Genomic DNA, 13,085 nt, shown 5'->3' with positions numbered 1-13,085 from the left:
AGGATCGGAGAAGAGAAGACCATTAAAGGAGAGAGAGGTGGAGAGGTGAACGTTTATTGGCTGATATATGAAGGTAATATGATGGTCAGTTGAGAGGACATGTGAGATGCATTAAGAGGGAGATGAGCGCAGCACTGACCAGAAAGAGCGCCGGCTGAAAATCCCCATCACTCTCCATTATGTGCGACTTTGATTCAGTAGGAATCTCTGTGACAGGTGTTAGGTTTTTATGAATGGCTCTGTGTGTGTGTGTGTGTGTGTGTGTGTGTGTGTGTGTGTAAATGGCTGCTCCCTGGCACTGATCACTATAATTTGCATAATGGACTCACAGGCCATACTGACAGTTAAAGACCGAGAGGAGAGGAGAGAAAAAACATGGAGGTGGGGAAATGTGTTTCGAGGAAAGCCTCTGGTGTTGCGGTCCAGTCATTAATCAGATCTGATTCTGGTTTTAAATCCACTCATTTCAGAAAATTAACACACGCTGCTGGGGTTGGGAGATTGTACTGAACTGTTACTAAGGCAGCTTTTCTTTTACATCTCTGGTTACGTCATCTTGCCTTGTCAAACACGGCAGCAACTATTAATATAACTAATTTCTGAATTGTGTAAGATAAGAGACTTCTCCAGACATTTTTACTTTATAGCACTCCGGAATTATTGGAAATATTCCGAACAGAGACATTTTAAGAATAGACAGGTCCATAATTATAAGAGATGGCGGATCAATGATGCACAAAAGTCAATTGCAGCAGCCGAACTGGGGAAGATATCAGCCGTGTTGTTGCACTGACGGGAGCACGCAGTTGAGATTCACGACTGTTTTTGATTTGGTGCCGGACTTCTAATAAGCGTGAAAGAGGAGGATATCATGCTAATGCACAGGATTACTAAAATGGATGATGGTTTTTTAAAGATTAGGCATTAAACTCACATTTGTTAAAGTGCCCTGGTGAGATGACCCAACTGTGTCACGTCACTACACTCTCTATTGAGCCGTAAAAAGAAGCTGGTGTTGTGAAACCGTGTGCACTTGGAGTAGAAGTCTGACCTGTGGGGGAAAAAGGTTGTTTTAAATCTTAATATATAAGCAGTTTTTATCAGATGTGACTGGCTATTCTAGCAGTTTTTATGTTCCGCTGACCATTAAAAGTGAAATTTTAGCTCTCTCCACATTCATTTAGTTAGTGGCCTGTTCTTGCTCGCCCCAAAATAACTGCCTGTAGGTTTTACCAAGATGGCTGCTGAGTGGCAAGACCTGCCTTTAAGGACATTGTTTGGATCACAGAAGACGGAAACGCTGCCGGGCAGCCACCACTGGAAACAGCTCTACAAATGAGTTTAATCTAATCATCTCTGTAACTGTGAAGTAATACTGGGTTTAAACACAATGAATGGACAGCCTTGTTAAAATGTTGTTTTAAAAGTTACAACCGTGATAGAAGAAAGTTTGTTTTACTTAAATAGCACACGCTGTAATAGATTGCATCCTCTTTGCTATTGTCTTAAATCCTTTTTAGCTCACTGATCCACTCACCTAGTTTGACCCTTGTGGCCGTCAGTTGGATAATGTTTATTCAGGTATATTTTACTTTGGCCTGTGTGAAAACCACAGGAAACGTTGTGGTTCCCCTCTGTTGAAGAGTTGTTCATGCTGCAGTTTTTTAAGTTTTTAAAAAAAGTGTTAAAGTTAAAGATTTAAGATTTAAATCAGGTTGTCATCTGGTGATAGATGAGGGATGTTACTGTTTAATTGAATATGCAGATTTGGCATTTGATAGAAGCGTTAACAGACAGGGGGGACAATGAGGAAACCAAAACGCATAAATATAACACTCATCCCTTTTTGAATACTGATTTTATGCCTTCAAGAGGGAGTGACTTACAAATAAAAAGCATTCAATGTAATTTAATTTTGACTTTAGGGCTGCAGTTGGTAAAATACAGCTCATTGCTACTAAAATCTACTTCCAGCTCATGTCTTCTTTTACAGCTCTAAATAAAAGTACAGTAGACTAAAAATAAATGCTCATTATTCAAGGCATGTTCCTTTCACTGCTTTCGCACGTCTTTATTAAGTTGAAATCCAAAATAATAGGCTTTAAGCAGCTGAGAACTGGATTGGCCTGCCTCATGTTTCCCATCAATGAAGCAAGACGGGCTGACTCAGGTCTTTTCTGAAGAGGCTTATTCCATGAGGGCTCAGTGAAGTTCAAGCAGAGGTTTGCAGACGTTTGCAACTCTGCATAACCGAACTGTGATGAATATGAGACAAACCGACCAACCCGACTAGACTTCCTCCTCGCATAATAATGAGCACAATTGACCTAGGTTTTTATAAATTGGACCGCATACTTGAACTGAGAAATGGCTCACAAGTCGACAGTTGCTTGGCTTTTAATTGAAGCCAAATTATCGATGAAGTTTTCCCAATTCATGTTTTGCACGAATGGTTATAATGACGCCTAAATAAACAGACCGTTAGGCAGCCTAAACTCACACACATGCTGTGAGACTGGCTCGCACTTGTCCATTTCGTTGGGCATATGCATTCTATAAAGTTTCAGTTTCAAAGTGTTAGAGAGCTTCTTACCCACATCCTTTTTTTAATTTGTCAGGCTGCGGGCGGTGTCCTTTTAAAGCATGTGCTGGTTTGACAGCATACCAAGCCAACAGATAATGAATTTCTTAAAAATTCAGATAAAAATCAACAAATTTCTTCTCTTCTCTTCTCTTCTCTTCTCTTCTGCACTGTATGGGTTTGCCATCAGCCGGGGCCACATATGGCTATCCCTAAAGCAGGTCAGAGGTCATTCGCTGCCCACATTCCTTAAGCTGCAACTTCCCTCGGCCCCCCTCCTCCCCCACATGAAGCATTTTAAATGCTTTGTTTGAATCTGTCAATTACACACACGGACACAAAACAGCACTCTTCCTGCTGCTGTCGTTGCCCTACATAAAATAAGTAGAATTAAAGGGATCACGGGGGATGTGGGAGGGGTGGATGGATGGAGGATGGTAGGTGGAGGGGAAAAAAAGTGTGCAACATTAAAAACACAGGGAGGGAAGGGGTGGTGAAAACTGAGCGAAGGTCAATGAGGTCGGTGATGGGCCTTGTTTTCACCATGTTCAGCAAGGAAATGCTTTTTTGTTTGCATTGTTTGTGTTTTTATATACGCGTGGTACATTATTGAGACAAAAACAGCATCCACAATGAATGGCGACCAAAAATTGATGTGTAGCTAAAAGACATATGAACCATGAGTCAATGTTGTAATAGGTCGCTAAGATGCCTTGAATAAAGTCTAATTTAACACAGGCTTGAGATACTCAAACGTTTTGTTCCACTGTAAACATACGTTGGTTAATACCTCGCGAAACATGATTTCTATCAAGCGGCTAAATGAGACTGCAGAGGTTGTCAGGGACATTAAACGTCTTTATATGTGAACTTTTGTTGCAAACCATTCTAATATAGTTATTTATTGATGGTGAGTGGTGGTGATGTTGAAGTCACCCGACTATGCTGTAGTTCGTTTACAGACCAACGTGAAATTTTTGCCTCTGACGATTGTAACTACTCTTGAAAAATCATAAAATTGGTGTTCTTCCGTGAAGATTATTTGACGAAACGAAAGGTGTAAGTGTCTTAGCTTCACAGGTCTTATTTTCTGCAATAATCCAAATCCCAATCGAAAAATCCAGACGACTTTTTGACGAGTATGCTGTCCTGGCCGCACTCTACGTGTTACGCCACGAGCATTTGAACAATTAAGCTAAATATGCTGTTAAACTTTGCACTCAGGAGAAAATTGATAAATCGAGTCATAATATGGCAATCAACCAGTTATCTAATTTTTATGCTAACCTCCCTCGGCACACAGTGCATACTGTCTGTCTGAACTCAACCGCAGAAGTCAACATTTCTTTTAACAACCCCAAGGAATATTCAAGAAAGTCTAGTTCAGCAAACACGTCAGAGATCACAGACTTTCCCGTAGGAATGAATGAACTCCCGGTTGACTCAGAGCTCTGTGGAAACGAGATGTTGGCGTCTAAATAGAATCAAGTGGAAAGAGGATGGGCGACTGTGCTGAATGCGAAGGAAAGAAAGAGCCGGAACAGGTTAAGAATAAATCGAGGCCGTGCTCACTTAATACCAAGCACACTACTTTGTTTTTGACGCATGACGACAGAGTAACTAGTCTTGTCAGGTCAGAGTCTGTGCATGTTTAATTTCTCTGCTCTTATTCCAATGACGTACGCAGAAAGAGGGTAAAGATGCATGAGGGCTTTAAAGTCGTGTTTTATTTTTATTTCCTCCATTACGAAAACTCTCAGCAGTCACAAGCTGTCTGCACAAACAAACACACACACTGGCACACATCTGTAATTGACCACCTGTTTGTCTGTGGCCTAGTTTACTCATTGTGAAACACGTTGCAATGTGCAGTTCCTTTGGGATTCCTAACTGCAAGCCTCTTATTTCAATTGTTCCAGAGCAACACAAAGGGACAGAAAAAAAAACATACGTAGCGCGTCTTCTTTCAGTTTCTTTTGAAGAAATTAGGGGTATAAATAGAAATGTGCGGGGCAAATGAAGTTCAGTAGTCGTCCCACATTCCAGCTGGGAAAAGACGTCGAATGTTGTGTTACTTTCTTCCCTTTGAAGACTTTTTGTTCCGTTGGTATAAATAAGAAATACGGGGACAATCGGAGTTCAGTAGGTAATGTTCTTTTTATCGTCGTGCTTCTGTGTGTTTGTGTGTGTGTTCTGATTCCGTCAAACTGTACACAGCCGGATTTTTGGTGTTAGATAACATTTGTATGTATGTGCATGTGGGGGGGGTGTATCATATGTGTTTATATGAAGGGCGTGTATTCCTGTGTACAGACAGGAAGGCTCCAGGACGGTCTGTGTTTGCAATAAGCTGAGCAAGCCCACCACCGAGGGAAGCTTTAGGGTCAAGACACACACACACACACACACACATACACACTCCTGCCTGTTTGTAAGCTCTGCTGACTGCAGGAAGCAATAATGTTAGCGTGCTTCCGGAGATCCGGAGGCTTCTCTCAGGGGAGTGTGGCTGCCCTGTCCAGCTCAGCAGAGCAAAACTGAAAACACGACAGAGCAGAAAATTATAGGGCACTGAAAAATGGAATCAAGTAGAATAGAAAACGGTCCAGTAGAAGAGGATAGTGAGCAACACAGTGGAGCGGGACAGCAAAACGTTGCAAAACCGAAGACTACAAACCTGAGTATGAATGAGAAAACAAATGGCATTGGGATGCAGATGGGTAGAGCAGATGCATGACACAAGTTTGCTGCAGGCTTAATGACAAGCTTCGGCTATTCTGACAAAAATAAGAAGAAAAACAAACCTTGGTAGCAACTCCACGACAATATTTGGGATTTCGAAAAATTTAACATAATTTAAAGTGACAAATTTGTGTTATTTTGGTGGAGAAATGTGCTAAAACAGCCACACATTGCAGAGATGATCCAGTACCTCAGTCCGTGGTCTTTAAATTATCTTCAGCTCGATGGCAGAAAAATGTTTGGACAGGAAGAGAGCAGGGAGGACGAGCCGGCCTGTGGAGAGAGTCTGTGTGTCAGACCTCATCAGCTGTGTGTCCCGTTGCTCTTCCACAGTGTGAGGCAGTGATGGGAGAGAGAGCCCTTCCTTCCTTCCTTCCTTCCTTCATACTTCCTTCCTTCCTTCCTTCCTTCTGCATGGCTTCATCTCTGCATTCCTCTCTGCTCATCTCACTGGATCGTTCGCTCTGTTTCCCAAGCTGGCTTTGCTGTGGCTGCCGTCAGTGTGCATGTTTGCTTGTGCACTTGTATGCATTCATGGCTGTGTGACTGCCTGTGCTTATGCATGTGAGCCAGATTGTGTGTGTGTGGTTGTTCTGCTGGCAGTCAGATATATTGATCTCACCAGGTTGACCCACAGTACGACCAGCGTCACGCCTGCTTGGATGTTACCTGCCAGCTCTCCTCCTCTGGTTCTTACACTTCCTGTAATGCAGCTCCACGCCCCCAGGTTTGGGTTTCCTCCAGGCAGCTGTTAGTGTAGGTGGTAAGCACTGTCACCTGCAGAGCTGAATCACATGGGCACTGATGCATTTCATGTAGTGATTGGTTGAATTATTGAATGAAGACATAAACAATTCCCCAACTCATCGTAGATGACGCGTGATGTGGCGCCTCCGCTCTTTTCCTGTGTAGGCTAATGCTGTATTTCACAACCGTGTCAGGATTTCTTTTGACATTAGTGGGGGAGGCAGTGCGTCACTTCTATGATGCACTGCAAAAAAAAAACTTTACAGTAAAAATCTAAATTGTAGTCTCCAAGCCCAACCTGAGATAACCCTGTCAACATCATCGGGGGTTATTACACGCAGAGACACTGCTTTCATTTGATAAGAAGTATCCTCTTGGTTAAAAAACAAATCTTTACACATAACATAAGTTTGAAAAAATCCAATATAGTGGTTTCTTAGAATATATATGATTTGTTTTCTGGACTTACATTCTTTTGAATGGGCCTCACCAATATGATGGCACATTTCGCTTTGTTCCTTTAATGTTCTCATGGACTTCAGGGTGTCGTGTCAAAAAATGGACAAGTATTCCCGTTGACTTCTTGTTAAAACTCGTGTCACTGTTGAATTTGATTGACAGATGTGCAGTTGATTGCTACAAGATATTTGATTTTCTCGTTGATGCAGCAATGTGAAGTGGAGACACGTGATGGTATCACAGTGAAACAAGAAACATGTTCAAAATGGCAAGATATGAGATGATAAATACGTAAGAATGATTATTTTATGATAGTCATGTATTTATAATGCAGTCACACAAGGTATAAAAGAATTATATACTGTGTATACTACAACCACCTGTTAGAGACGTAACAATCTCACGTTTTTGTGTGTAGCTTGAATCTCCGGAGGTCAGAAGGCTCGATGCTGCTGCTGCGGTGTGTTTTATGCATGTGTGTGTACGTACACCATCTGCCAGTGGTCATGGGAGGTTTGTGCTGATGTGTAGTGACAAGCAGTTCAGACACGCAGAGGTCCCTCCATATATACCATATACACACACACAAATACGCTCACACAGAGCCATCGTTGCAAATACAGCAGCCCTTGATGACGGGGCCATGACCCATGCAGGGTTATTATGTCTCCTGTCAAGACAAATCACAGAGGAATGAAGCAAGCGGGAGGCGAACGGGAAGGGCACAGATCCCACTGCAAAGGCATATGTTCCCCAACGAAATGTGGGAAAATGAAAACATCTCTGCAGCTACACAAAAATAGGAAGAGCTTGCCTCTGAGGCATAGAGATGGAGCTTTGGGGGTTTGGCTGCGTGATATTACTGTATCATTATCATGATACAAGACTATAACGTATATCATTGTGATATTTCATAAGTGTTTGCATGGTTAAGTGTTTTCTTTTTCATATTTTAAGGCTGCTTTCCTGTCAGTCAGTGCCTGACTTACAGGACTGTTCTACTTGTTTTGATACTGGCCTTTACTCACTTTGTCATTGTTCAGGAGCTCACTTCATTATTCATTCTTACAGAGCACAATGAGGATAAATTGCAAAGTATAAGAGGCCATTTTTTATCTGGAAACTTGAAATCAAGGTAACAAGTTATAAGGTCATTTTACAAAACTGATTACAAATTGAATTCAGTTTTAGCCTCTTGGTGCTACATACAAAAAAAACCCGAACTACTTGTGAAAGTATCAGAGTGCGGAGGGATGAGTTACTGGTTTCTAAGCATGACTTTTTATTTAAATACCAAATTTGTGAAACCTGTCTTAACAGAAGATTACATTACACTTACAGGTGGTGAGCCTTGTCTCATGGCCTAACCTGGTGTTAGTCCTGCTTGACCCGAGACAGCTGCACACTTATTGGCTCACTGTTGTTGATGAGGTTTACTTCTTTGGAATGAAATTTGGTATCGAATGACAAGACAGTCGTCGATATTCGATGGTGTCGAGACACTTTGGTTGGTGCCATAAAAGTATCCAATGGCGATACACAGCCTATTAAGCAGTCTCACAGCCTGAGGCGAGAAGCTGCTCTGTAGTCTGGTGGTATGGCAGTGGATACTACAGCAGGGTGAACAGACTGTGGCTGGAGTGGGTGTTGTAGTGTCCTTGGGGCTCTGTGTAGACGGGTAGCAATGGTCAAGGTGGTTTTAATCACCAGCTGTAGAGCCTTCCTGTCCCGGGCTGTTCACTAACCGCACCAGTTTGTGATGTTTCCAGTCAGGATGCTTTCTATTGCTCCTCTGTAAAAGTTGACAAGAGTTTGGCACCGTTAGTTAGCCCTCTTCACATGCGAGCAGTTTGCAGTCAACAAAGACAAGGAGAGCAGTCAGATGTGGCCTCGCTAATAACGGGCTTTGGTTTGTTCTAAGTGGAGCAGCTTCTTGTTGAATTGTTGTTTCTTTATTCCCACTGATGAGCAGACAGCGCTCCTTCTGCCACGGTTTGGTTGTTAAATGTTGAATGGTGGCAGGACAATTGAGTGAGGCATGTTGGTGAAGAAACTATCAAATTAAAAATATCTGAAAAGGACTCCTGGTTGTTTTCTCATTTTATTCCATTTTACAGTAGCTCGTGAGTGTTTCGGTGCTGGCCTGCTGTATAGTTTCCACTCTCCTGGTGGGGAACGTGCAGCTTGCCTTCTCATTGACATTCTTTTCTTATGAAGCATTCACTCTTTGCCGCTTCACCCTGCTTGTACAGGCTTGCCTCACTGTGTGGCTGCCTCACTAAGTACATCATGTATTGCTGTACATTGGCTTATTGTTTTCTTTGTGATTTCTTACTTGAAGACACCTGAAAAGTCATATATAGTATGTGTAAACTGAGCATGGAGATAATGATGCCGTTTCTTTTTCCGTCCCGCTCTGTTTGATGCTTCGCCTCCTGTTTCTCTCACTAATCATTTTCTCCTCTCTGCTGTGTGTTGGCTTCTCGTTTTAGACCCTGGTAGGAGCGTGATGAGCGCGCGCTTCCGCTTGCCTGCTGGCAGATCCTACAATGTCCGGGCGACGGAGCTGGAGCGAGACAGGCAGCACACACAGGTTGTGTGCAACGTACTGCTGCTGGACAACACCGTCCAGGCGTTCAAAGTCAGCGTAAGTACCACTCTTCCTGCTCAATGAGAGTCTTTCTTTAAGTTTTAATAAACCGAAGTAGAAAAGATAAAAGCTTTGATGTCTATAGAACTTTGATCTTCTTGTTGTGCCTTCCACAGTTGTGAAATTACACATCATAATATTTTTCAAAACAGAACAGCAGAGGTTTTCAAACTGTTTGGAGGGCCTCCTAAGGGGGGCACGGGAGAGTCGAAGAGGTTGAGCAGAGGGAGTTATAACTCTGAACACAACGTCTCATAGCACATATTTTTAGATTCAGTGTGACCGACACTATACCTGATGTCCATCATGAATCACTCTTGGAATAGAGATATTCCTTATAACTCCATAACTTGCCTGAGAATCATCGAGTTTGAAGTTTTCTTCAGTATCAAAGTAATCCAGTGATAGTTATCCATACACCAATGGGTACATTAAATATAAGAACTGCTATTTGCTAATTTGATGATTTTAGATTTTTCTCACCAACATAATTAACGATAAAAAATTAATCACAATCAATTTACTGTTAGTGTTGCTTGATAGCATTCTGGAATCAATATTCATTGGTGTAATACAAATAGCAACTGCTAGCTGCTATCTGGCATACTTTTAATGGTGTCCGTTTCCCAAAATTTAAGCAAATATATGCAGAAAGCTCACAGCTAGCTTTTATATGGACACTCTCTTCTATCCATTCATCTCCAAACAGTACCGAAACTTTGCAAGCGGCTGTTTTTGCTTCATCCGCCAGCCAATAAAATGAAGGCAATCTACAAAGTGGTGGTGAAGTATGAAACATTCACTTGTCACTTTGTCAGTGGACAGTTTTTTTTTTATTTTACCCCATATGCAAATATTTGCTAGAACATGACCGACTCTCAAGGTTTGGGACGGATGCAGATACAGGTATGATATTTGTCATCAAACACTTGAGACAGAGTTAACAGAGGCAGGATATTTTACAGGTAACAATAAAATGTATTGTCTAAAATCAGTGTACAAAAATAATGAACTTAAATTGAAATAAGATAGTTTCACAAGCATCTTCTTCTGCATTATAGTCTCTGTAAAAAGTTTTCATATCTGTGTTTATTTGACAACGTACACACTTGTACTATATATTTGTGATTGGCCAATATCGCCCCATAATATTGAACAACTAATATATCAGTTGGGCTCTAGTATCTGCCTTATAAGGGGGGTTGTTTGGATAGAATATATCCTGTAATAGCACTTATCCTTACACACTTATCAGCTTAATGTTATCATCGTTGGTTAATTGGTTAAAACTGAACAACATATGGATGTTACTTTAAGGCATGTAGAGAGGAGCAAACCAGCGAGCCCCCAAATAATCATATATTAACCCGAACAAATCCCCAAAATAGAAAAGCTAGTATTGTGCCTCCTCCTCCTCCCTCCACTTCTCCCATTACTGTAAATTTCCCCTCAAGCCCACCTCAAATTAACTTGAGAGTTGGTGGGGGAAAGGCCTCTGTGTGTCTCTACATGTCTGCAGACGTTCAAAAAACATCCCACATGTGTTAGATTCTGATGAAGCTGAAAGGTTAAAATACATTTCCTCTCACTGACTTCTATGTTCTCTCTTACCAGCCCAGAGGTTTGAGTTCAGTGTTTGATCTGTCAGTCTTTATCTTATTTTACAAGCAGTCACACGCAGTCACACGCAGTCACACCTTGAGGGGGAGAAAATGTGTGTGTGTGTGTGTGTGTGACAAGCTGCCTTGTGACTGACATTACAGTCGTCTGTCACATTATGTGACAACACACTTCCTTTTCCCCCTCTCTCTCTTTTTTGTGTCTGTCTTCATGTCTCTCTGTGTCACCAAGTGTTTGATCAGAGTTATGGCAGCATGAGGAGGGAAATTCCCTTTGTGATTCAGAAAATACAATTCCACTAATAACATCCCCTCTGACAAATCACATCCTGCCTGTGCTGAAGTGTGTGTGTGTCTGCGTCTTTGAGTGCAGCCCATGCATGTGAGCGTGACAACATGTCTATGCATGCTTATACTATATCTACAAAAATACAGACAATAAGGATGCTGTTCAGAGCGCTGACGATAAAAACATCTGTCATTGTGGAGGAGAGAAAAACTTGTCTGATTTTGTTTTTTTGTTTACAAACTAGCTTGTAGCTGGTTTGTCTTTCACTTACTGACACTCTTTTGTTCCATTCTTTCTACGGTGACGTCAGATATACAATGAAATAATTCATCTTTCATTCATTGGAAATTGATGAACTTAAATCTCAGGAAACCCCAGATAGTAGGTCCAGGAAACCATGCGAAGCATTCACTTAGTCATCACAGCACTCATTGCCAGGCCGAACTGATCTTAATTCCAACGAGCTTCAGTGTTTTCTTCCTCTTTCTCACAAAAAGATGATTTCTCCCACGATATGGTTCCTCAACTTCTCGAAAATCACAACATCAGATATCGGAGATTTCCATATTTGAACAGAGGAGGAATCATCAAAGCCACTGAGTCATTATTGCCCTTCTAGTGAACATAAACAGAAATTAAACAGTCAGTTTGTGTACTTTCAAAAATTATATTGTAGTATTAGTATAAATCCTAATAGGGATTAAAGTGGGCTGGGAGTCACCATACTTATTACTCTTTACATATCACCCATGGAGAATTTCTGCATTTGAAAACCCATGAAAACCCATTGGCTATCGGGCCAAACACACAGAAAGCATCTGACACTTGTGTTTTGAAGCGCACCTTTTGTTTTCAGCAACTGGACGAGCATCAGAAAGCATTATGAGGCGTGTCAATGCACCTCAACGCTCGTAATTCGACAAATCTGACGCGCCGTATGAGGACCCAGTGACCATAGCTGCTTTCCTGCAACCGTCATACCCGTTTGGAAAGAGCTAAATGAACACAGAGAGGCAGAGAGAGACAGAGAGAGAGGATAGCTACTGAGGTGCTGCGCCCTGTGAGGACACACTGCTGTGAAATCTTTCATTAGCGATGACCAAATTCAGCTATTGTGAAAACGCATCCCAGTTCCGTAATACTGTGGTCAGTGTAATAATTTCCTGTCGTGAGTGCAAGTAGGTAGGAGGTGACACAACTGAGGTCACTAGAGGAATACCCTACTTATAAATAACGGCTTTTTTCCAAGAAACTGCTGATTAGATTGTAAAATCGTATACCTATTGTGTGTCATAGAAGCATGAAAATGACATGCTTTGATTGAGGTGAGTCAGTTATCGCTGTCAGTGTGTGTGTGGGCCGGAAGCCTCTGTGGGCAACGGTCAATGTTGTAGGACTTCTGGCGTATCCAGCAGATATCGCGATATGGAATCAGGGCCAAGATTTCATTTCTGGAATGTCATTTTTCTTCCAGGATAACGAAGGCATGGTCCACCCTTATTAGATTTTGGCCCGACTGGCTTTCCCTGATTTTATCTAACCTAACCTAGCAAACCACACCAATGGGCTCAATGAGTACCAGCCAATCAGAGGCAGAGTGAGGTTGGTTGGTATCACTTTATAGTAACCATCATTAATAAATAGGACATTTATAGTTGATTAAACTTTAGCTAATGGTTATTACACTGGAAGCAAGCAGTTACATGCTTTAGAAACCATGTATTAGTCAATCGGTTATTATACAGTTGCAATTGATGTTTATTGACCTTGACAACTGCTTCATCAACATCTTTTGTGTATCATTTTACCCATAATCCTGTCTCTTTCTTTACATCTCTTCCTGCACATTTGCCTCCCTCTCACCCTCTCCGCTTCCTGCTCCAGACTCCCCCCTCCCAGCCTCTCGCTGAATGAATGACTCGTTCTCTGTCAGTCTCTCTGTCAGTGTCATTGATCAGACCCCTGCAGCAGCAGTAACTTCCTGGAAAGACAAGCCAT

At 41.8% G+C, this 13,085-nt stretch overlaps 1 protein-coding gene and 1 long non-coding RNA gene across 3 annotated transcripts in view; one reads left to right on the top strand and one right to left on the bottom strand.

The window, feature by feature from the left end:
- The window catches only part of ptpn4a (protein tyrosine phosphatase non-receptor type 4a), a 77,365-nt gene that overhangs the window by 19,229 nt on the left and 45,051 nt on the right, over positions 1 to 13,085 (top strand). For both annotated transcript variants that reach the window (XM_030428024.1, XM_030428023.1), the window contains exon 2: positions 9,022 to 9,176. In XM_030428024.1, the coding sequence (XP_030283884.1) occupies positions 9,039 to 9,176 (138 nt within the window). In that variant the 5' untranslated portion in view covers positions 9,022 to 9,038. The remainder of the gene's footprint in view (positions 1 to 9,021; positions 9,177 to 13,085) is intronic.
- Positions 6,180 to 8,306, bottom strand: LOC115587919 (uncharacterized). Its single transcript, XR_003985230.1, has 4 exons — positions 7,869 to 8,306; positions 6,934 to 7,199; positions 6,540 to 6,671; positions 6,180 to 6,314 (listed from the first exon to the last, which is right to left on the bottom strand). It is a non-coding gene; the product is annotated as an uncharacterized LOC115587919 (long non-coding RNA).

This window comes from Sparus aurata, chromosome 9 (assembly GCF_900880675.1).
Source record: "Sparus aurata chromosome 9, fSpaAur1.1, whole genome shotgun sequence".
Taxonomy (NCBI): domain Eukaryota; kingdom Metazoa; phylum Chordata; class Actinopteri; order Spariformes; family Sparidae; genus Sparus; species Sparus aurata.
The sequence above is the reverse complement of the archived record's forward strand: the minus strand, read 5'-3'. Positions and strand labels throughout refer to the sequence as shown.